The 23523-nt window shown below is 39.4% G+C and overlaps 3 protein-coding genes across 3 annotated transcripts; 2 read left to right on the plus strand and 1 right to left on the minus strand.

The window, feature by feature from the left end:
- The first annotated feature begins 2300 nt into the window (after window positions 1-2300).
- On the plus strand, window positions 2301-6472 carry LOC307249574 (complement C1q subcomponent subunit C-like). The gene is made up of 7 exons (XM_080026369.1): window positions 2301-2426; window positions 3073-3179; window positions 3492-3554; window positions 4059-4212; window positions 4353-4493; window positions 5058-5184; window positions 5677-6472. Exons 2-7 carry the CDS (start codon window positions 3083-3085, stop codon window positions 5809-5811), a joined length of 717 nt encoding a protein of 238 aa, XP_079882495.1. The 5' UTR covers window positions 2301-2426; window positions 3073-3082; the 3' UTR covers window positions 5812-6472.
- A 3128-nt stretch (window positions 6473-9600) lies between these two features.
- On the plus strand, window positions 9601-13512 carry c1qb (complement component 1, q subcomponent, B chain). The gene is made up of 5 exons (XM_080026368.1): window positions 9601-9708; window positions 10576-10738; window positions 11284-11515; window positions 12004-12121; window positions 12457-13512. Exons 1-5 carry the CDS (start codon window positions 9706-9708, stop codon window positions 12664-12666), a joined length of 726 nt encoding a protein of 241 aa, XP_079882494.1. The 5' UTR covers window positions 9601-9705; the 3' UTR covers window positions 12667-13512.
- Window positions 13513-15945: 2433 nt separating this feature from the next.
- On the minus strand, window positions 15946-18194 carry LOC307249246 (protein SPMIP1; the record flags this gene model as incomplete). The annotated part of the gene is made up of 4 exons (XM_080025890.1): window positions 15946-16064; window positions 17018-17120; window positions 17604-17754; window positions 18022-18194. The coding sequence occupies 4 exons, from the start codon at window positions 18192-18194 to the stop codon at window positions 15946-15948; spliced, it is 546 nt and encodes a 181-aa protein (XP_079882016.1).
- Between the last annotated feature and the right edge of the window lie 5329 nt (window positions 18195-23523).

The following is a 23523-nucleotide window of genomic DNA, read 5'->3' on the forward strand; positions in this document are numbered from 1 at the left end:
ACCTGACCCCTCTTATAGAAGTGAAAGTTTATCACTTCTTCTTTTGTTAAACTTTTGGCCGCTTTGGTACATCCTCAGTTTACTTCTCTTTCATTTGTCCTTGTTTTATTTTTGATTAAACTGCTGAAATCGGCATTTGGAAGAGGATGAGTGGGAACTGGGAAGTTGAACTGGTCAGAGTTGAAGGTTGTGTTTGTGTCTCTAAACGACGTACATTTACACATTCAGCTATGGGGTCAACAGGGACAGGGTATGACATCCAGGCCGGCCCAGACAACTGACTGGGCCCCTGAAAACAGAATACTACAAAGACACCTCAAAACTTGATGAAATATCACAGTATCTCTGAATTGAAAATCCACTTCTGCTGGCAGAAATACTGATATTAAGGAATTTTCTGGGGGTCTAAAGCCCTTGAAAGTTCCCTCTTTCTTTTCTGGTACCCTGATTTATGTCCAGATCCTGGCATCACTGAGCTTGCTAGGTTAGCTTGCTCATCATCAATACATAGCTAACGCTTGTTTGGTTGACCTGCTGCATGCAACGGTTTTGAGGGGGAAAAAACGGCCCATGATACTTTTAGTTTTTCAATATAAAATGTGACATATTTTACCCAAGTAACAATGAATAAAATGTTTTCTTTTATAGAAAGTTCTCTTCCGAATATAGCTTTCATAATAAAGGTTGGCTAAATTAGGTTATGTGCAAAAAAAATAAAAATAAAAATAATAATAATCCTCTCAGGGCCCCCTCTGATGGCTGGGCCCTAGAAAGCTTTCCCACTTTCTCCTTATGGGCGGCCCTGATGACATCTACAGCTCTGGAACAAATTAAGAGACCAGTCTGGATTTTTCTCTACATTACTTATTGAAAAAGCTCTTAATGACACATTTTTTGGGGGAATTTGGTAGAAATGTTGTCAGTATAATACAACCAAAATGTTCATTCTACTCAAACATATGCCTATAAATAGTAAAACGAGAGACACTGAACATTTGGAGTGGTCTCTTTAATTTTTTCCAGAGCTGTATATACGTATGTATATCATTGTGTGTGTGTCTCTAAAAGTACATTTACACAAATTAAGAGACCAGTCTGGATTTTTCATAAATCTTCCTCTCTACATTACTTTGTGGAAATGCTCCTAATGACACGTTTTTATTCCTGGAATTTGTTAGAAATATTGTCGATAGTTTGTGGAGCAAAACCAAAATGTTCATTTTACTCAAACATAAACCTATAAATAGTCAAACAAGAGACACTGATCATTTGGAGTTGTCTCTTGATTTCTTTCCAGAGCTGAATGTCAAGAGGGCAATGGTGGCAGTGGTCAGCTGATTTAAACAAAGACGCTTTTAAACCTGCAGTGTGTAGAATTTGGGGTTTTATTTCCTAGCAGATTTTGTAGAAAGTAATTATAATATCCATAAGTACATTTAATTTAGTGCATAATAGCTGAAAAATATGTTTTGAATTCTTTATTTTTCCCTTAGAAAGGGTCTCATATACGTCCATAGTTCTGCATATTTTGGACCAAGGCCTAGTGCCGCCATCTTGAAAGTGTCATAGTTGGAATGTCATCAGGTGTATTGTTTAAAATTTAGAATTGTTCTTGTCCTTGAAGGCCACTGTAGCTTCTGTTATTATTCAAAAGGGTTGGGGTTACCCAGGGAGCGTTGCATTCTAGAACTTTGTAGAACTTTCTTGATGATGTCATATTACACACTGCACCTTTAAGTTTTTATTGGTTTTTCATTTCTCATCCATCCCGGGGCAACAGTACAGGACGATGTAAACCTAAACAAGGCACAATACAAAAAAGTACTTCAAATCAAAACAAATAAGCTTCTAAAAGATTTGCAAATGTTCACTTCTGATACATATTTTTTTTTGTTCTCATCTCTAAATACTCTCGCACTTCTTTACTCTGTCTTAGGCTTTCACAGCCAAAGATGTTGATCCTACTGAAGATATAAATCCAGGGGTCACCAATATGTATTTAAATTATACATACATACAAGCGGTGTACAGTAGTTTCATCATTGCAGCTGGTAATACAAATTAATAAATAAATTATAATAAGATAGAGATATTTCAATGAATAAAAAAAAAAAGCTATGTCTATAAAAACTAATAAACATGAAAGTAAAACAGTGAGGCCTGTACCTTTCCCTCTCTCTCTCTTTCTCTCTCTCTCGCTCTCTCTCTCTCTCTCTCTCTCTCTCTCTCTCTCTCTCTCTCTCTCTCTCTCTCTCTGTCCTTACAACTCTCATCAACCCCAAATTGCAGAACTACAGACAGTCGTCCCAGAAAAATAGCTTCAGTTGCAGAAGCTGCTGAATCTTTGGTTTGGTTTCGGCTTCAGTTCAGTTCAGTTTGTTTTTATCTCATCTCGTGAGTTTTAATCTTCCTGTCTGATCTCACGGGTAAGTCTTACACACCTTTTATCAACAGTTATTTTCCAAATCTATTACATTTTACACATCAAATTGCACGTAATTCCGAACAAGAATCTGCTTTTGTTTTTCCCTTCTTTACTAATATGATTGTGAATTTTCTTGTACTTTGAAATTCGATCACTAATCCGACTTGAATCACACAGTTAATTTATTATTCTGAAGAATACTTTGAGTTGTTTCTTGTCAGCTGCGGGCAAAACATTTTTATTTTTTTTCAAAAGCAGAGATGGGATCCTGAGCCTAGAAAAATTGGGATTAGGATTTGGTAATCCAATCCTGAGAATACAGATCAAATGTTGAATTGTAAGGTTGCGATGAGGATAGGTTTATTTCTGTTATAGATAAATGTTACAATAATATGGAAAGGTTACAGCAGTTGGATCTGGATGTGAGGCCGCTTTAATACAGCAGCATAAGAGTATCTAAATGGGCTACATTATGACTAATGTCTTAAGTAACGTGACTACCACACAGTTTCTTCCTTATTGTGGGTGTCATATTGTGTACCCATTGAGGCAAATGGCTGTTTGTGATATTGGGCGGTATGAATAAAAACTGATTTGATATAATATTTTTAATTTTTCCTCTTCGCCTCGTGTCCTCTCCTTGTCAGTTTCTTCATTATGTTCAATCACTGTCTCCTGATTGGTGCTCTGCTCTCATTGGCCACGCCCCTAACGGTCGCCATGGAGACCTGCCCAGCAACGCCCGGGATGCCAGGTACATGCACCCACGCATGTTTTTACTGTAGATGTGTATAGTATATATTTTCATGAGTCTATCTTTTTTATAGCTAATTTTGAAACAGTTTATACCCAACTGCAACACAGACCTTGGACCACCATATTGTATAACATAAGCCATGATTTACATTGTTGATTTGTTTTTGTGATGTTGGTTGTATATTATCTGTGTATTTTATGTTGGAACCATCTGTGTTTTGTCTAAGTTCTAATATCTGTACTGAAAATTAATTCCACCTGCCCATAGCTGTGTGTTCATTTAATAATCTAAATTTGTATCAATCGTCAGGTATTCCTGGGATGCACGGCAGAGACGGTCGAGATGGAGAGAAAGGAGAGAAAGGAGTGCCAGGTATCCAACACACACATATTCTCCACAGCCAATCACTGTCCACTTTTGACCAAAACTGAAAGCTCCTTGTAGTTACTTTAAGTTCACCTTTCCATAACACAAAAAACCCCGATAGCCACGTAGCATCCACAGTTTAACTCTAGCTATGGATTTTTGCTGGTCATGTCATAGCATGCATTCAAATTACATGCTGTAACTTAAACTACAAACTGTATTCAGGCTTACAATGACCTGGCCTGTTTTATCTGCATCAGACAACACATTGCCACAGCATCTAAAGTTTGCCTCCAGCTGTGGTTCTTTGCTGCATCAGGTCATATCCCTTTTTTTATTTTTCTTCACTATCGTCTCATTACCATTATTTATCTGACACATATAAAACATTAGCTCATAGCGGTGCATTCTGCCGTCTTTTCTTTAACTCCCTTCCTAAACAAATGACAAAAGGCCAGTTTCTTATTCTGTAGACCTAAACAATAACCCACCTGTTGACTTTATGTACAGGAGCATCAGATGACAGCGGCCTCGGCCCTCAGAAGGGAGCGAAGGGGACGCCCGGGCCGGAGGGATATCCCGGTAAACGGGGGAAGAGCGGGGAACCGGGCGGACCGGGGAAACCAGGGCATCCCGGGCCCAAAGGAGACACAGGAGAAGCAGGGTACGATATCATGTTAATGTCATATAATAACATTTGAATAACTTTAATATTCAATTTGATCACATTTGAGTGCATGCTCCTAATGAACCTCATTCAAAAATAAACAGTTCTGACAGTTCTCTTTGTTTCTATGGCTACAGGACGTTTGGCGTGCAGCAAAAGGCGGCCTTCAGCGTTGCCAGGGGAACCAACGTATACCCGGATAAAACCGGCGTCATTCGCTTCACTACCGTCATCACCAACATTGACGAAGACTATAACACAGAGACGGGACACTTCAGGTGATGATGCAACATGTTCAATTCAACATATTTACAAACTTATTTTAGAGGCAAGGCAAGGCAAGTTTATTTCTATAGCACAATTCAGAGACAAGGCCATTCAAAGTGCTTTACAGGGGCAAGATTAAAATACATAGTACACATTAGAAAAGCGAATGAATGGAAATAAAATATTTAAAAGCTAATGAGTAGTAATAGAATAGAGTGTAAGTTATGAGCAATGTTTTAACCAACTTGGTCGTCCTTTTCTTAGATGATGGTGCAGTGTTTGTTGTAGTAGCATAGCACAAAAAAACGTATATACTTAGGTCCTATTTTTATATTAATAATATACTGTGAGGGACAATATGAGCATATTCAGATGATAATTCAACATGTCTGCAAGCTTATTTTAGAGTGTTATTATTGCTAGCTAGCTAAACCAAAATGTTCATTCTACTCAAACATAAACCTATAAATAGTAAAACGAGAGACATTGAACATTTGGAGTGGTCTCTTAATAATCTAGAGCTGTATATATTAAATTAATACATTATAATCCAGCCTTGGGTTTGTGTGTTCAAGGTGCCGTGTCCCGGGAACCTACTACTTTGTGTTCCACGCGTCTAAGGACGACCAACTGTGTGTTCTGATGAAACTGGACGATTCACTGCTGACGTCGTTCTGCGATCGTCGCCGCAACAGGAGACAGGTACGAGCGTTAACAACAGATTTATTTTACATGATGGTATGAAACAATACATTCAAAACCGAAATTATTCACACCTCATGTTCATACATATTATAGTTACTTTTATGAAACCAGCAAGCTTTTTTTTTTTTTTTTAAGTTTTTTTTTTGCATTTTTATGCTTTATTGATAGTGTAGACTAGAGACAGAGTTGAAATGGGGCAGAGAGGGGAGTGACATGCAGAGAACGACCGCGGGCTGGAATCGAACCCGGGTCCGCTGCTGGCCGAGGCCCATGGGGGGGACGCCCTATCAACTGAGCTAAGGGCGCCCCCCAGCAAGCTTTTCTTTATTGGAAATGACACAGGCTTCTCCCAAAAGATCCTTTCATCAAAACAAGTCAAAACACAAGTCCATGTATAGGTGTTTTCGCCCTTTCCCAGTGACCCCAACCTTTAAATCTGCAACCTCTATTTTTCCACCACAATACATTGACATTTCTTACCAATTCCAGGTGACCTCTGGCAGCCTGGCGGTGTATCTGTCCAAGGACCAGGAGGTTTGGCTTGAGACTAAAGACTTCAGGGGGATGAGAGGGACACCGGCCGGCTACAGCATCTTCTCCGGCTTCCTACTGCACGCTCACTGACCCATGAAAACAGCCTTTTTCTTTAATAATAATACATTTCGGGGGGCTCCAGTGGCGTAGTGGATAGAGCGAGTAGCATATTGGCTCCGGCCTTCGTTGCAGTGGTCGCGGGTTCAAATCTGACCCGTGGACCTTTACTGCAGGTCATCCCCCCTCTCCTCTCTCTCTGTCTCCCCATTTCAACTCTGTACTAATAAAGCTTGAAAATGCCTTTCTGGACACCCAAGGAGACCTTACAAAACATTATTAAAGCACAACAAATGTCTTTACTCTAACTAAATAGATTAACCCAAGTTTTCCAGGCTCAAACATAGAACAATATCCGCTTGTATGCAGATGACACAGTGTTGTATGTACCTGATCTACTGTTTAACTGTAAGACTCAAGGTTACAATTTGCCTTCCTACATACCTTGTTCTGCATAAAGTTAAACATAAACACAGTAAACAGTACAGCATAGCTCAATGTTATCCAATAAAGATTTTTTTTTTTTTTTTTTTAAAGCTGCTGCTATCTTGTGATTCCTTGTTCCAATACCCAATGTTCCTGCATGGATCAATATAGTATTTTTTCAGACCCAATTCAATTAATTCTATCTTCTCTGTCTGTCTGTGAATAAATGTTTTGGACCTTAAACCCAAATAAACTGCAGGAAAAACCACCAGAATGCTTTGTAGTTGTGGTCATTTGCTGTTGTCTATAATGTGTATGTGCAATATTGTATAGAGAGAGAGAGAGAGAGAGAGAGAGAGAGAGAGAGAGAGAGAGAGAGATAGATAGATAGATAGATAGATAGATAGATAGATAGATAGATAGATAGATAGATAGATAGATAGATAGATAGATAGATAGATAGATAGATAGATAGATAGATAGATAGATAGATAGATAGATAGATAGATAGATAGAGAGAGAGAGAGATAGAGACAAAGAGAGATAGATAGATAGAGACAAAGAGAGATAGAGACAAAGAGAGATAGATAGATAGATAGATAGATAGATAGATAGATAGATAGATAGATAGATAGATAGATAGATAGATAGATAGATAGATAGATAGATAGATAGATAGATAGATAGATAGATAGATAGATAGAGACAAAGAGAGATAGATAGATAGATAGATAGATAGATAGATAGATAGATAGATAGATAGATAGATAGATAGATAGATAGATAGATAGATAGATAGATAGATAGATAGATAGATAGATAGATAGATAGATAGATAGATAGATAGATAGATAGATAGATAGATAGATAGATAGATAGATAGATAGATAGATAGATAGATAGAGACCATTATACTTTTAGTAAAGGGACATACAAATGAATAAAAGTACAAAAGTATAAAAACGTATCTGGCTATACCCAAGGTCAACTAATATTTTCCTCGAATCATGATGTCATGATCATACAGAAAAAGGAGTTGTTTACATTAGCTTGCTGAGGAGGTGCGCTCACTGCTCCGGCTTCCATTATGTCCGGAAATATTAATATTCCCACTGTCAAGATACCTCACAGGTGACCATTCTAATATATTGTTTTGTAGATGCATTTTTGATAAACGATCGTTGGCACTAGCAGTAGATCAGTGACATTTAAAAATTGTTGTTTGCTTTAATTCATGAGGCATAACAATATCACACATTACCCCAAAACACAAAATAGTAAAGCTGGGAACACACCGCACTGGCCGCGCGGCGAGATTACATACAAAGTCAATGTACTAGCGCGTGACCGCGCATCCACCCAATAATCGGCGTCCAGCGGCCGGCGGCGGGGGCTTGCGCGGCGCGTGGCCGCGCCTCATGAGGCGCGTGAATCGGGAGCGCGGCCATTAGCGGCGCATAGAAATTGTGTCATCGAAGGAGCGTGAATCGAAGGCTTGTGCGGCGAACACGGCGCCGCGCCTCCACAGCCAATCAGCGTTGAGATTGCCCGGTGGCGGTGGTCTGCAAGACGAGGTGGGCGTGTGGAGTGAGGACATTGGGCTTCCAATACATTCTGCAAATATGTGTATTTTGCATCTGTTTAGCTGTTTGTTGTACTTTAGCCAAGGTAGCGCCGGTTAGCATAGTGAAACTCACCCAGCTGTGTGCTGCTCCTGAGGATAATATGAACCCAAAGTTGACGGCAGTGTCCGTGTGGAATTCCATATAGGCTAGTACAGCGAAGCACCGGTGTTGTCCTCCGTCAGCCGGCACACTTTCACTTTCAGGTAGGCTGATGTCTGCCTTTATTTGTGCTGCTGAGCACACACTGCTGTTGTTAATGTGTTTAGTATGTTGCTGAATTGCTGTTAATGTGTGTGTATTTGCGATCGGGGTGCGTGTTCAGGCTGTTTTAATGATATTTGTGACAAGACTGCCGCTGGTTACACAGTGAACCTACATCTGTATTTTTTGGCACAGCTGGACCATGTTATTGTTGTTGTTGCACCGTAAGTGTGACAGGTCTGATCTCGGCGTCGGCGTCAGGAATATATGGCCCAATATGATCAAGCGGCGAGCCTCCTGCGGTCACGCGGCCAACCGCCGCCTACGATGAGGCGGCGGTTGGCCGTGGCGGCGACTGCGGTGAACATGGCCCAATATGACCAAGCGGCGAGCCTCCTGCGTTCACGCGGCCAACCGCCGCAGGCGGCCAATGCGGTGTGTTCCCGGCTTAATGATAATGAGTAATTTGAAATAGGTTGACATGTCCTAGCTGAATACATCTGAATAAAAACGTTACATTGCAGATCCAAACATGCAGAAATAAAAAAAATAAAACATGGACAAATGCAAGAAGAAATGAAAGAGGATCTGAGAGTTACATGAAGGGACAAACTGGCATATTTCACACACAGGACATAATTATTAGAAAATAATTGTCAGCTCTTTGTTAATAGATACGGTTGAGGACATTAAATAAATTGTGGAACAGATACTGGCTTTTAGACTGGGGCTTGGGAGGTTCAGTGACACTCTGCCAGTAAACCAGTGTGTGATTGAGGAAGTGCAGATATAAAAACAGAACAAAAAGTTGATATGGAGAAAAAAGTATTTTAATCTGAAACATTAATTTGCTTCATCATCAGTTCTTCATCATGTCAAAGTTTTTCCGAACTTCTTGTTAAACTGTTTCACTTCCTCTGAAAAGGGATTTGCAATGTTGGATGAATAAAATAATGACAGGAGAATGCAATTGGACACAGAGATGTATTATGGCCATTGTAGGTTAAAAAGATATACGTAAGTATTATCATCAAAATGTACCTGAAAGTTCTAAAAGTCAAGGCCCCCTGTCAGAAACACCAATAGAGTTGTTTTTTTCTTTCATGTCTAATGCCTTTTATGTATTTATTTATTTTTTTGTTTATTTTTTAAACCTTTATTGACAGTTGGCATTAGATTAAAACAGTAGCTGTACAGTAATGGCTGATACGGGGCGCTCTTAGCTCAGTTGGTAGGGCGTCCCCCCCATGGGCCTCGGCCAGCAGCGGACCCGGGTTCGATTCCAGCCCGCGGCCGTTCTCTGCATGTCACTCCCCTCTCTGCCCCATTTCAACTCTGTCTCTACACTATCAATAAAGCGTAAAAATGCCAAAAAATATCTTAAAAAATAAAAAAAAGTAATGGGTGATACAAAAAGAGAAATCAACATGTAGCATTACATTACATACAATACAAGTGTTATTAAGCTGTAATCGTGACAGTATTAACCATTTGAAAAAGATAAGAAGGGAAAGTGACCAATAGAGTTGTGATGATGATGCTCTGTTGAACTGTTTCACTTCCTGTTTCTCCCTGACTGAGCTGCTGCTGTCACGGCGACGCAGAAAAGTTCTACACCTCCGCAATCCAACAGAATATCTCAACACCACAAGACCAGTGACTACAATACCTGGAAATGGTGAGAGTTTTGTGTCCTACTAAACTAAAGAACAGGCAGTGAAAGATATATACAGCTTGGGAAGATTTAAAAGACCACTCCAAATGTTCAGTGTCTCTGGTTTGACTGTTTATAGGCATATGTTTGAGTAGAATGAACATTTTGGTTTGATAATGAAAGCTAATGACAATATTTCTACCAAATTCCAATAAATGTTTTGTCATAAAGAGAATTTTCAAAAAGCTATGTAGAGATAAAAATGTAAGAAAATATCCAGACTGGTCTCTTAATTTTTTCCAGAGCTGTATATGTGTAGAAAAAGAGAGAGAGAGAAAATCATTTATTTAGAAAGAACCATTGTTGATACAGAAATTTACGTTTTTTTGCATTTCTTGCTTAATGTGCCTTGATGTCTAATCTAAATCACTGTCATTTTCATTAGAATACTAAGAAATTCAGCAGACTGCAGTCCTGTAAGAAACATTTGCATATTGCTTTTGTCCTATATCAACCTTTTTTCTGTTTATGTATTTGTACAATGTGTCAACTTGTTTTGGTTTGGGTACGGATCAAATTCTTTGATTAATTCTTTTTTCAAAAAAGAAAATATTTATACAAATGAACTATCAAAGCCAGTCATTCAATGATAGTAACACCTTCAGTTTGTGGGTAACAATAAAGAATTGGTACCCACAAGGAAAATTATGATTCAAAAGTTTAAAAAAATAAAAGAAATTAGGGGGTTTATAAAAAAAAAATTCTGAAAATGTGCTCTCATGGTTAAAGTTTAAGTCTTCAGGGAATTGATATAAGTCCATCGATTTTCTAAAGTGTAACAAGTGTGTTGATGCCTCTCTGTATCTGTCTCTCTGTCTGTCTCTCTGTCAGGCCTCCTGGTGGCTGAGCTGTGGTACTGCAGTGTTTCTGCTGTTGGTCCAGGTCTGTCCGGTCATCACTCAGTCCTGTACCGGCTACCCGGGGATCCCTGGCATCCCGGGAACACACGGGCCCAACGGGTTAGTCGGTCCCAAGGGGGAGAAGGGAGACCCTGGTGAGAGTAAAATATATCTGATGGGCATGGGATATATTTTTTTTGTATGTTTTAGCCATAGAACAGCGCTTCTAACGTCACTAAGGCTGTGTTCGAAAAGCCATACTAACGTCCTACTCACACTCATTTTGACATCAATTGGAGTATGTTGTGGTTGTGTATGTGAGTTTGTGTATGCGAGAAATGCCCGGATGAGTACTAACTTCCGGGAAGATTTTGTGTATGGATCGATAGGATACTTTTTTCCCTATACTCAACCGCCCCACAATGCATTGCGTCTTTTCAAACGACATCGACGTTTACTGTGTTCAGTGTAAACAGTTCCGACGAAACTCGCATACACAATCGATCGTTAAGTAGACAGTATGGAGTATATACATGTGTAGTATGTAGGAGGGAGGACGTTAGTAGGGCTTTTACAACACAGCCTATGAACCTTGTAATGAGTGTTAAGCAGTTGTTTGTTTGTTTGTTTGTTTGTTTGTTTGTTTGTTTGTTTGTTTGTTTGTTTGTTTGTTTGTTTGTTTGTTTGTTTGTGTGTTTAGGTGAAGACAACCAGTCTGCGAGGGGTAAGAAGGGGTTACCGGGTGTGCGTGGGCCCCCTGGACGTCCCGGGGCGAACGGGGACTTGGGTCTGCCGGGGGTCCCTGGGAATCCCGGTAATAAGGGGGAAAAGGGGCGGCCCTTCAACCCATCAAACCAGCAGAGACTATTCTTCTCTCAGAAACTGGACACAACCAATTCACTAGAGGTCGACACTGCCATCCACTTCAACCAGTCAGTGCTTTGATTATAATGTGCCCTTTGAGTTCTAAGGGAAATTAAAAAGTGTTTTAGAAATGAGAAAATACATTATTATCAAACATTTTAATAGAAGCCGGAAAAATAAATATTATCACATTTTAGGGCACGTCTATTTACATTTATTGTTTAACTGTAGATAATGCAGATGGAAATGTATTTAGTTCCGACTTAATTCCTAAAATAATGTTACAAACTTTTAAAAAGACTTGAAGGTGCTACGAGGAACTTTTAAATATTTCTGAAACATAAGAATGACATGTAACGGCAAACGAGATCATCGGTGCCAAGAATGCTATTTTTATATACCGGTAGTTTTTCTTAATGCCTTTGTCATGGCAATAAAATAAAACAAAACAAAAATAAAAATAATTAAAATATTTGAAGAAGAAAGTGTTAATGCTAGAGCTAGGAGACAGCAATTAAACATTAAAAACTAAAACATTTGTGTAAACTTTCCACAGACAGATTCTGCCCGACCTGCAGCCACAGTACCAAGGAGAGTCGCTGACTAACGGGACGTATACGAGTCTCGTCAAAGGCGTCTATTTCTTCACTTACCACATTTCAGCGAAGAGCCGAGTGAGTCTAAACAGTTCTCACAAAACTGCTACTGTTATGTTTGATCTGTATGTGGATCTGATGTCTTTTTTAAAAGTTTCATCCTTTTTATTTATTTAAAATTATAAAAATGTAGTGGGATCTCATCGCCACATGATGCCACTAAATATTCTGATATTACACACTGCACCTTTAAAAGTGTCATCCTTTAAAAAAGACAAATGGATATTTTATCAAAATAAAAAAAAAAAAATAATTGAATTTAATTTAAATTAATCTTTAAAAAAATTATGAATAAATAAATAAACAGAATGAACCATGTGACTGTAGCCTATATATGTTTGACCCTCATCTAGGTGTGTCTGAAGCTGATGAAGGGCAGTGAGAGTCACCTGACCCAGTGTGACCTATCAGAGGGCTTCCTGGTGACGTCCGGCTCTGCTCTGCTGGAGCTCGCGGTCGGGGACACGGTGTCACTGGAACCAACCGAACACCGAAGCATCGTGACGGGACAGGCCAGCACCAGCAACATCCTCACTGGGTTCCTCATCTTCCAAACTGCATAGAGAACCCCAGTGTAGCCACTAGCCAGGCAACCAGAGAACCCCAGTGTAGCCAGGCAACCAGAGAACCAATGTTAAAGGAGGAGTTCAGTTTCAGTTTCAGTTTATTTCGATCACACATAGATTCACAACATTACATAGATAAGTAAAATTAATAAATAAATAAATAAAAGTTGTCATCTTGATTTATACATTGACATTTCTGATAAGAGTAATAAGCGATTCTGGAGAACGCTTGTTGTCAAGATCACTTTTTTGTCAAATTCTGTGAATATCTCCTCATGATCCGATTTAACTGTCATTTGTGTGTGTGTGTGTGTGTGTGTGTGTGTGTGTGTGTGTGTGTGTGTGTGTGTATGTGTGTGTGTGTGTGTGTGTGTGTGTGTGTGTGTGTGTGTATGTGTGTGTGTGTGTGTGTGTGTGTGTGTGGAAAGAAATCTGGTGTTAATACACAGCTCATGGAGTCAGTGATTCTGGAGAATGCGTTTTGTCAAAAATCAATGAATATCTCCTCATGATCCACTAAATGTATACAATGTGTGTGCGCTGGAAGAAAAAAGCGGGCGTTAATACACAGCCTAGGCTCTGTAAACAAAGAGTTGGCTACGTAAACAAAGGGGGGCTAGTACAGACAGCAACATGCCCGTTCACAGAGCCTAGGCTGTGTATTAACAACACACAGGACGGACAGGTAGCAGATTGTGACAAGATATTCACAGCATGATTTGGTCAAAAAGTGATTTTGACAACAAGAGTTCTCCAGAATCACTGACTCCACCTTTATAGACATGACAGACTTCTTTACAACAGTTAACTGAAAAATGTGTTTTCTGTTCATCACCATTAATAAAGATTGGTTCAATAGTGACACTCACTTATAATCGGATAACTAAACGAATAAGACTTCAACAGGACTTTTAAACTGCATGTAAACACCTTTATCCGATCTACTTCGGACACAAATCGGCACAATAACGGACAAGAGAAGTCGGATAAGAACACCTAGATCAGGGGTGTCAAACTCATTTTCACAAAGGGCCGAATTACGACTTGATAATCACACAAAGGGCCAGACATGTCGCTTACTGACATGCCTTCTTTTTAATCCAAAAATCAAACAACATATCTAGGTATATAACCTGCGTACATACAGGGGCATAGGCTAGGTTTTGTTTACATATTTTGGGGGACAAATTATAGGTGGGGGGTATGGGAAATGTTTGTGCGTCAAACACTTAATGTCCTGTATTCTGGTAGTTTCTTCTGTTTCTGTTTTCTGCGTTAATTTATTGTAGAAATGTCTTTATTTTTCTAAAGGAAAAGACAGCATTCAGGTTCCTGGTGAAACAAATATAAAGGACTATAATGCAGTAAGGCTCTCAGGCATCCTGGATTGAGCCACAATATGTTTTCTCTTGGATTTTTCTAAACTTTCTGCATATTCAAAACATATCACGTTTTTTTATTTTATTTTTTATAGGAATCATGACCCAGCACCAGTGTTAACTATTTATGACACTTTACATTGGTAATGAAATGCAAAGCCACCATTGGAAACAAAAGGGGTGGGCTATCAGCGGCGATCTAACATTAGCTAGTGAGCTATATTGTAACTTGAGGCAAAAGTTAGAAACCAGATACTGTTAGCATTCATCCTTAGACAGTTGACACAATCAATCATCAATATTAGCATACTATTTAGCTACATAGATTGGCCTATGTACAGCCATTAGAAAACTGACATCTTTTCTTCAATGCAAGTTCATCAATTCATGGCTTAAAATCCTGAGCTGTGGAACTTTCAGAAGACATTCCTAGTGGTAAGCTGTGCGAGTGTCCTAACGGTTGGGAGCGTGTGCGACGTGCAGATATGGCACAGGCTCCACATGAGAGAGAAAAAATAAATAAATAAAAAAATAATTATGCGGGCCGAATTTAATGGAATTGCCGAATTGGTTCGCGGGCCAGATTAAATATCGAAACGGGCCAGATTTGGCCCGCGGGCCAGAGTTTGACACCCCTGACCTAGATAATTCGTTCATTGTCGGCTTTCTCTCTGCATGTATACAGGGATCGGATATCGCATATCGGACTCCTCGTTCTGTGCTTGTGTGCCTGCGTGTGATAGGCTACACCATGGGTTATTGACGGAAGAGAACCGGACGTGGCTCTAAAACCACTTGTTGAAAGCATGGTTGAAAGGGCTACAGCGCCACCTAGCATAGTGGAGACAGCCATGCATCGGACATTTATCCGATTTCTGAAAGGCCATGTATACTCAGACAAGTGACACGGTCCGTTCGAGTGTCTTGTTCGATATATGTGATAATCCAATCTAGTTGTGCCATGGAAACGCACTGACTGTTGCTTCAAAGGACCAAACGGTATTAGGGTTGTTTGCATGTTTGAGCAAATTTTGTGTGTAGTTTAAATTACCGATGTGATTTTTCCAAACATATTTCACCAATATCCAAGGTGTTTTTGTTTGTTAGTTTAGTCAGCACATTCCAGCTTTATTTAAGCTGTTTAAGTACATTTAAAAGATACAATCTATAATCAAAATAAATTTCATTGACCATATAAGACATTTCACTTTGGATAGGTTAGCACCAAATTAGTTTAAAAAAAAATGTCCCTTTTGGTCAAATGTACACAGAAGTCTGAGGTCTCCGACGCCTATTAATACAATTGAAACAAGAATAAACAAGAATACAAGAAGTTATACGTTTCTAGTTCTTAATTTATATTCCAAAATACTACATCTATTCGTTTTTGCAGAAGGAATAAAACAACACTGCTTGGAGGAAGCACAATAGAGTTACAACGACAGGTTAGGAAATAAAATATTTAAAGATGTTGTGTGGTGTGTGGATCATTTCCTTTAGTGTCCCAGCAATTAAAAACAGTGCGGTGTCAGGTGTGCATCGGTCTGACTGACACCAGGCCAGGAGCTCATTCATTATCCAGCTCACAGGATCAGGTTTGTGGATACTTAACCTTACACAGACACGGATGGTAAATAGACGGGACGAAAGCTTGATGGATGTATCCGTGACATCGACATTTATTTACTCCAATCAAGTGGGAATCAAATCAATGAAACGCATAATTATTTAACGCATGAAAATGTTAAAGCACGAAGAAGAAAAAATACAAGGAGATGGAATTGTTTTTATTCGAGAAACAGCAATCTAAATAAAGTTAATAAAATGTCGAGAATCTTGTTTGCTGTTCCACAATCTAATGAAAGCCTGACGTCTTGTGGAGTCTGCGTGTTGTCCTTCAGCCCAGAGAGTCCGTAGCTGATTGGCTGCTGAACACTCCATTCCGGGCGTAGAATGTGTTCTTCACCACCGATGACTTGGCTCGAGACGGGGTTTTGTAATCCAGAGTGTAGTCACCTGTGGATAGATGGATATACGTCACTCAAATAATCCAAAATAAACATAGTTGATCTACACACATTCATTCTAAAACATTTTAAAGGTCACAAATTAAACCTGCAGTGTGTAGAATTGTAGAAAGTAATTATAATATCCATAAGTACATTTAATTTAGTGCATAATAGCTGAAAAAAATGTAGAATTATTTTTTTTCCCTTAGAAAGGGTCTCATATATGTCCATATTTCTGCATATTTTGGACCAAGGCCTAGTGCCGCCATCTTGAAAGTGTCATAGTTGGAATGTCATCAGGTGCATTATTTAAAATTTAAAATTGTTCTTGTCCTTGAAGGCCACTGTAGCTTCTGTTATTATTCAAAAGGGGAAGTTGCATTCTAAAACTTTGTAGAACTTTCTTGATGATGTCATATTACACACTGCACCTTTAAGTTAATTTTTCAGGTTCAAAATTGTACTTTGGGATTCTACTAGAAACTGTATTCATGGTGTAGAGTCCAACAATGACATCATTAGGGAACGGAAATCTGACTGGGGTTTTTGAACAAAGGTTTTCAGAAAGGTGGAGGTGGAGAAAAAGAGAGACGGTTGTTTTTAATATATTAAATCCAGATTTAATTTGAAGCAGAAAATAATAAATTATCCTTTAACCAGAAAATAACAGCATTGCTCGTTTAACAAGACAGTGCAGATCTTTAAAAAAAAAGTGAATTACAGATAGAAGTGAACAAATTTGGGCGCTCCGTTGGCGTAGTGAATAGAGCGCATATCATATTGGCTCCGGCCTTCGTTGCAGTGGTCGTGGGTTCAAATCCGACCCGTGGACCATTACTGCATGACATCCCCCCTGTCTCTCTGTCTCCCCATTTAAACTCTGTATCTAATAAAGCTTGAAAATGGCAGAAAATAATCTTTAAAAAAAAATATGGGAAGTGAACAAAGTAACTAACTCACCCAGCCTCCAGCCGTATTCCCAGGACGAGAGCAGTGGGAAGCCAAACTTCTCCTCCGGTCTCATCTGACCTCGTCTCTGCAGGTACTGACTGCGCCCTCTCCCCTGCAGAGGATGTTTGTTTGTATTAAATACATTTAGTTTGAAATGTCTGGCAGGATAAAAGGAATACCAAACAAATGATGAAATGGCTGGCTGACAGTGATGGTGTAATTGTCAGCTACATGTATTTATGCCACATTTAAGTGCAAATACGCGGTTTTTCTTTAACTTTTTTTTTTTAAACAAACAGTAACAATTTAAGAAAATGTTGTGTAACAGGGTGGTGTAAGCCCGAAATACAGAGCAAGCAGACTTTGATACATTGGGACTTAAAACTACTTTAGATAGATAGATAGATAGATAGATAGATAGATAGATAGACAGACAGACAGACAGACAGACAGACAGACAGACAGACAGACAGACAGACAGACAGACAGACAGACAGACAGACAGACAGACAGACAGACACAAAGATATATAGATACTTAATTTATCCTGAAACAACAGTGACTATAACATTTAAAGTGCGACAGTGTTTGGTACATGGTTGGAGGAGTCCTGGTAGAGAGCGTGTTTGGTGTGGGGAGACACTGGCCTCATAGGGGGCGTCACATTGGGTCGACTTTCCCCATCAAACGACACAACAGGAGGGGAGGGTTCACTCTGCCTCGCAGGTGTCCCGGGGACAGCAGGCCTGGGTAGTGGAGCAGTAAACACAACATTAGTGACTGTTATCAATAGTTTGAGTGATAGATGTAGAGAATTTGACAATTTAAAAGGTCTTGATGAGTAAGTAAAATACATTTTAAGCTTTCTTTCACACTGCATCACTCATTATGTCTATGGCTTTGACACGTTATTATGTTACATCTTTTAATTTTTAACTTTTATAATTTGTCCATTAGAAAACTTTTGATTTCTGTGTTGCAATTCAATACTACAGAACACAGAGGCATCTCACGGTGGGTCAGTAGTTGGATGGGGCGGCTGTGTTTCCCCTTCGATGCTGATTGGGGGATGACTGGACGGGTAGAGTTTGGCGTAGCGGCTCTTCCAGGCCAAACGCGTCAACATCTCCTTCTGGATTTGCTCCCGGTAGCAGTTCTGGTTCTGGGTCGTCAGCAAGGAACTCATCTCTCCTGTCAGGAAAGCTTTAAAAGGTGCAGTGTGTAACTTTTGGGTGTAACACATTTTTGTTTCGTTGTGTGTGTGTGTGTGTGTGTGTGTGTGTGTGTGTGTGTGTGTGTTTGCTAATGCTGAAGTATTTGTGTATTGGTGGAATTGAGTGTGAAAAGTGGGATTCGAGACCTGTCGTGGAAAATAAATGCCTAGGAATCCTAAGGCATACCCTCATCTATTTAAAGGTGCACTATGTAACTTTGGGTGTGTCAGAGAAGTGAACATTTAATAAGCTATATTCTCATAACTGAATAAACAAACTTTCCTCACAGGAAAATTGGATCCCTGGAACACCGTTTAAAGATAGAAATCTATTTATCCTTTACCATACAGCTGTCAGACCACCAAACAGTCAAATGAATGAGTAATAGTCTTAACATTTTAAAAGGCACTGACAATTTACATCGTTCTGCCAATAGGGATTTCAGATCAGAATACTCATGTGGATCAATTTGAAAGGTTATCACAAATAAAATAGTTTGGGTTTAATTAATAAAGTGCTATTCAATGTTGATGCCATAATTAAAATAGTAAAGTTGCTGAATTTCTATAATGCCATTGTGAAATTATTCATTTTATTTATTTATGTACGGCTCTTGACCAAAGTACCATGGTATGGAGCACACAAAATTACATTAATAACAGAATAAAACAATGGTGTACGGCATGGACAAAACAAAAACGGTAGCCTACTTAAAACAATGGTAAGACATTTTTCAGATAGGCACCTGTTTTACCAATATCTTTTGGTCTTTCCGATCTCAAAAGCAAAATCCATTTAAACATAGATGGAGAATTAACATAATATTTTTGCAGGTACTTCTTACTATAATACATTAAATTTATTTTCTTACTCTCAATTTATCAGAAGAGATTATTGTTCAATATTTTAATTTACCTTTTCTGTGCCTGATGCCGAGCTGAGCCGGAGCAGTGTCCTAATGAGATGTGGTTCAGATAACACTCTGTTACACAGGGAACATGAGACAGACACACACACACACACACACACACACACACACACACACACACACACACACACACACACACAAGGCCGCCCATAAGGGATAGAAAGTGGGAAGGCTTGATGAGAACTTGGGGGGCCCATGGTCTTTGGAAGCCAAGAACCTAACTAAGCTAGACTTTATTTTTAGATTTTTAGATATTTATGTCAATATCTATTTTTTTCAGCTCAGATCATTTCTATGAGGTGTCCAGAACAACATACTAAAAGTCCTAAGAAATCCTAGTTGAGGAAATATGTTTAATTCTCATCAATCCGAGATGTGTGCCAATAAGGCGAGACACCAATAAATCCAAATAGGGCAATTTTTTTCCTTTAGTCCTATCAAAATGAAACTTTACACAATGAAAGTATCCATGATAATTAACATTTTTTGTATTACAAGTTTCTTTGAAAAGGAATTTTAATATGCAAATGAGCTATACACTAATCGTACACGCCCAAACTAAACCCAAATAGGCTTAATTTTTTCCTTTACTCCTACCACAATAAAACTTTACATAGTAAAAGTATACTTGAAAAGTAACTTTTTTTGTATTACAAGTTTCTTTTTAAATGAATTTGAATATGCACATGAGCTCCACACTTATTTAATATCCAATCATCGTACTGCCAATGGGTGATGGCGATGCTGCTTTTAGACTGGCCTCTAACCTGAAAAACTGCCTGGCTTACCTGCCAGGGGTATAAACAGGTGCCTCTCATGAATTAGATTTGTCTCTTCAAATGCCACTGCACGCAATTTGATAGCACTACAACCAATCACAGCAATGAACAATGTGACTTATTAAGCCCCGTTCGTTTAGCGAACAGCGGGTTAACTGTTAAATTTTACCTTTGCCGTGGTCGGTCTGCAAAACAGAACATTCCTCTTACTTGCTAATGCTTTTACTATGTAAAGTTTTATTGTGGTAGGAGTAAAGGAAAAAGTAAGCCTATTTGGGTTTATTTTGGGCATGCACGATTAGTGTATAGCTCATTTGCATATTACAATTCATTTTCAAAGAAACTTGTAATACAAAAAAAAATTATCATGGATACTTTCATTGTGTAAAGTTTCATTTTCAGTTTGATATTGCTGCGGTTGGTCGCATACACATTCAGTACTTTATGATTCCTCCTATACGTGAACCTGTTGTGTATCAGCCACTGGCTCTGTTGCCAGCAGATAACAAAACATCACAGCTGGATGTTTTGTGGAAGACATCCCTACTCCTTCACTCTCAAAGGCCATCATGGTCTGGTATGATGCAGATCCTGCATCTTCTAGGTGAACACCCTGGGAGAGTTTCAGTAACATTACTTCCAATGATCGATCTTGATCCCAGTGATTAATCCTGCATATACTCAACATTGAGGTTTGTGGCAACTCAAGCTCTGCAGTATGATGTGATCCCTGTTCTGACGTTCGACCAACCCCTTCTGGAAAGCCTTGACCATTATAAGTTAACTTCTAATACAAATGTTTTACTTTTCATGTAGACTTTCACTCTGTAAAGTTTTAATGTGGTAGGAGTAAAGGTAAAAATTAAGCCTATGCGGATATATTTTGGGTAGCCTATATTTGATTAGTGTATAGCTCATTTGCATATACAAATTCATTTTCAAAGAAACTTGTAAGACAAAAAATGGTGTTTCACAAACCATGCAAAGCACGATGCAGATGTTCTCATTGTCCAAACTGCCATTGCCTCTGCCAACAAACAAAAGACACAGTCTCAGAAGGTGATGACACAGACTTGTTAGTACTCTTGTTGCATCATGCTGATCTGAATGCACACAAGCTTGGCAAGTCTGACCTGTATGGGTTCAGTTTGGTGAGCCTAAACTGACCTGGCTGGTTTTATTTGTGTTTTATCTGGTGCCGCCCAATTTCTTCCCTAAAGATCTCTCATTACATTGGTCCATTTCATCACTCAATTTGGCCCACCTGATCACATACTTTCAAGCAGCACTGTATGGTGCATAAAGTAGACAAAGGAGTTACTTGGTCCTAGCCTGGCTCCGCCCGCCCGCCTACTTCCGGCCAAATTTCATTTTCCCTTCAGTAGTCAGTCTGGGTGTACAGTGCATTTCCCAGCTTTCGCCGGAGAATCTACAGTCGTCCAATCAGCGAACAGAGCGAGTGGCTGAGAACGATGACGTCGAAGTCGCGCTCCAGTTTCAGTTGAATGCTGCGTTCCTTTATACTCGGAAGAAGGAGATTTCCGACTTGGTAGTTCCGACTGTGAGGGAATTTTGGGTCTTTAGTTGTAATATTAATGGGAAAGATTGAGAGGTCATATATGCCTATCTTGTGTGTCTGTCTCTCAGACTCTAGGTCAGCCTTGGAGCCTGTTAGGAGACACTTAGGTCAGTTGTATAGATAAAGTCTCATCTCCTTAGACTCCAGAATGTTATGGTTCACTGTGTTCAGCTCTGAACCAAAACATTGGTACGCTTGGTGCCCGAGCCGGGGAGGTGATAGAGATAGCGCGAGGTTAAAACACTGCTCTAAGCATGAGTTTGTCAGAATTGAAGTGCAAGTCACGAGAGTTGCAGTCCCGTTCTCCTTGGCCAAGTCTGTAATAAATATTGCTTCATAATTCATCCAAGTCTCCTGAAATATTCTTCCACCTGAGTTGACCTCCAACCTTAAACAGAACTTTCATCACACCGACCTGTCTGTGTTCCAGTGCATCTGCTCGCGAAAGTATGGACGCCTAAAACCTTTCTCGTCCAAATAACTAAACGTTAGGCTCTAACAAGTTACTGTTGCCAGGTACCGGTAGATTCATTGACTACAATATGTAGTGAAGTCGGAAATTTCCGAGTTCCCTGTCCAACTGGAACGCACCGTCAAAAGCCGGCTCATGACACACGTGACGACCAAACGTGATGTGATTGGTTGGCTAATCCAGAGTGGCACTGGGCAGATCCAATAGTTTTAAACTTCGACAGACACCCGCCTCCAAGTGAGTGAATGTTTGCCAATTACAGCACTTCCAGACCTTCTGTACAAATGAAATGAAGTACGATGGTCTGGTTGGACCAGGCTAACTTGGTCCCACGGTGTGTGACAATCTCCTCTTTATCCATGCCATTTCAGGCTGGGATTCTATATCTCGTCTATTTGGCATGGGAAAGGGAATGGCACTGAAAAAAGTAAAAAATTACACTAGCTAGGGGAGGGGTAATCTAATTCATGAGAGGCACCTGTTATACCCCTGGCAGGTAAGCCAGGCAGTTTTTCAGGTTAGAGGCCAGTCTAAAAGCAGCATCGCCATCACCCATTGGCAGTACGATGATTGGATATTAAATAAGTGTGGAGCTCATGTGCATATTCAAATTCATTTAAAAAGAAACTTGTAATACAAAAAAAGTTACTTTTCAAGTATACTTTTACTATGTAAAGTGTTATTGTGGTAGGAGTAAAGGACAAAATTAAGCCTATTTGGGTTTAGTTTGGGCGTGTACGATTAGTGTATAGCTCATTTGCATATTAAAATTCATTTTCAAAGAAACTTGTAATACAACCAATTTTAATTATCCTGGATACTTTCATTGTGTAAAGTTTCATTTTGATAGGACTAAAGGAAAAAAATTGCCCTATTTGGATGTATTGGTGTCTCGCCTTATTGGCACACATCTCGGATTGATGAGAATTAAACATATTTCCTCAACTAGGATTTCAGCTCATCCCTTTTCAGAGTGGCCTTTTATTGTGGACAGTCTAAGGCACACCTGTGCACTAATCATGATGTCAGATCAGCATCTTGATGTGGCACACCTGTGAGGTGGGATGGATTATCTCAGCAAAGCAGAAGTGCTCACTATCACACATTTAGACAGATTTGTGAACAATGTTTGAGAGAAATGGTACAATTGTGTATCTGGAATGAATTTTAGATCTTTAAGTCCATCTCATGAAAAATGGGAGCAAAAACAAAAGTGTTGCGTTTATATTTTTGTTGAGTGTATATAGTGTGTGCAGGCCTGCCCACACAAATGGCTGGGCCCCTGAAGACCTCCAGTCAATGGGCCCCCCTTACCCATGCTTTTACTCCTATCAATGTGTGTGAGTGCGCTCATCCCTCAATAAACACATACATGTATTTGTAGAGAGACTAACTATCTTATCAACCAGGGACTGAGCAAGGGCTCATTATTATTTTTAAATAGTAGCACATTTCTGACTTAGCCCAGCATACCAATTTATTTGGATTCCCTTACACTCACACAATTGTTTAACAGATCAACAGATCTCTACAAAATAATCAG

This window comes from Ammodytes marinus (assembly GCF_949987685.1).
Source record: "Ammodytes marinus genome assembly, chromosome: 4".
In the NCBI taxonomy this organism is placed as follows: domain Eukaryota; kingdom Metazoa; phylum Chordata; class Actinopteri; order Uranoscopiformes; family Ammodytidae; genus Ammodytes; species Ammodytes marinus.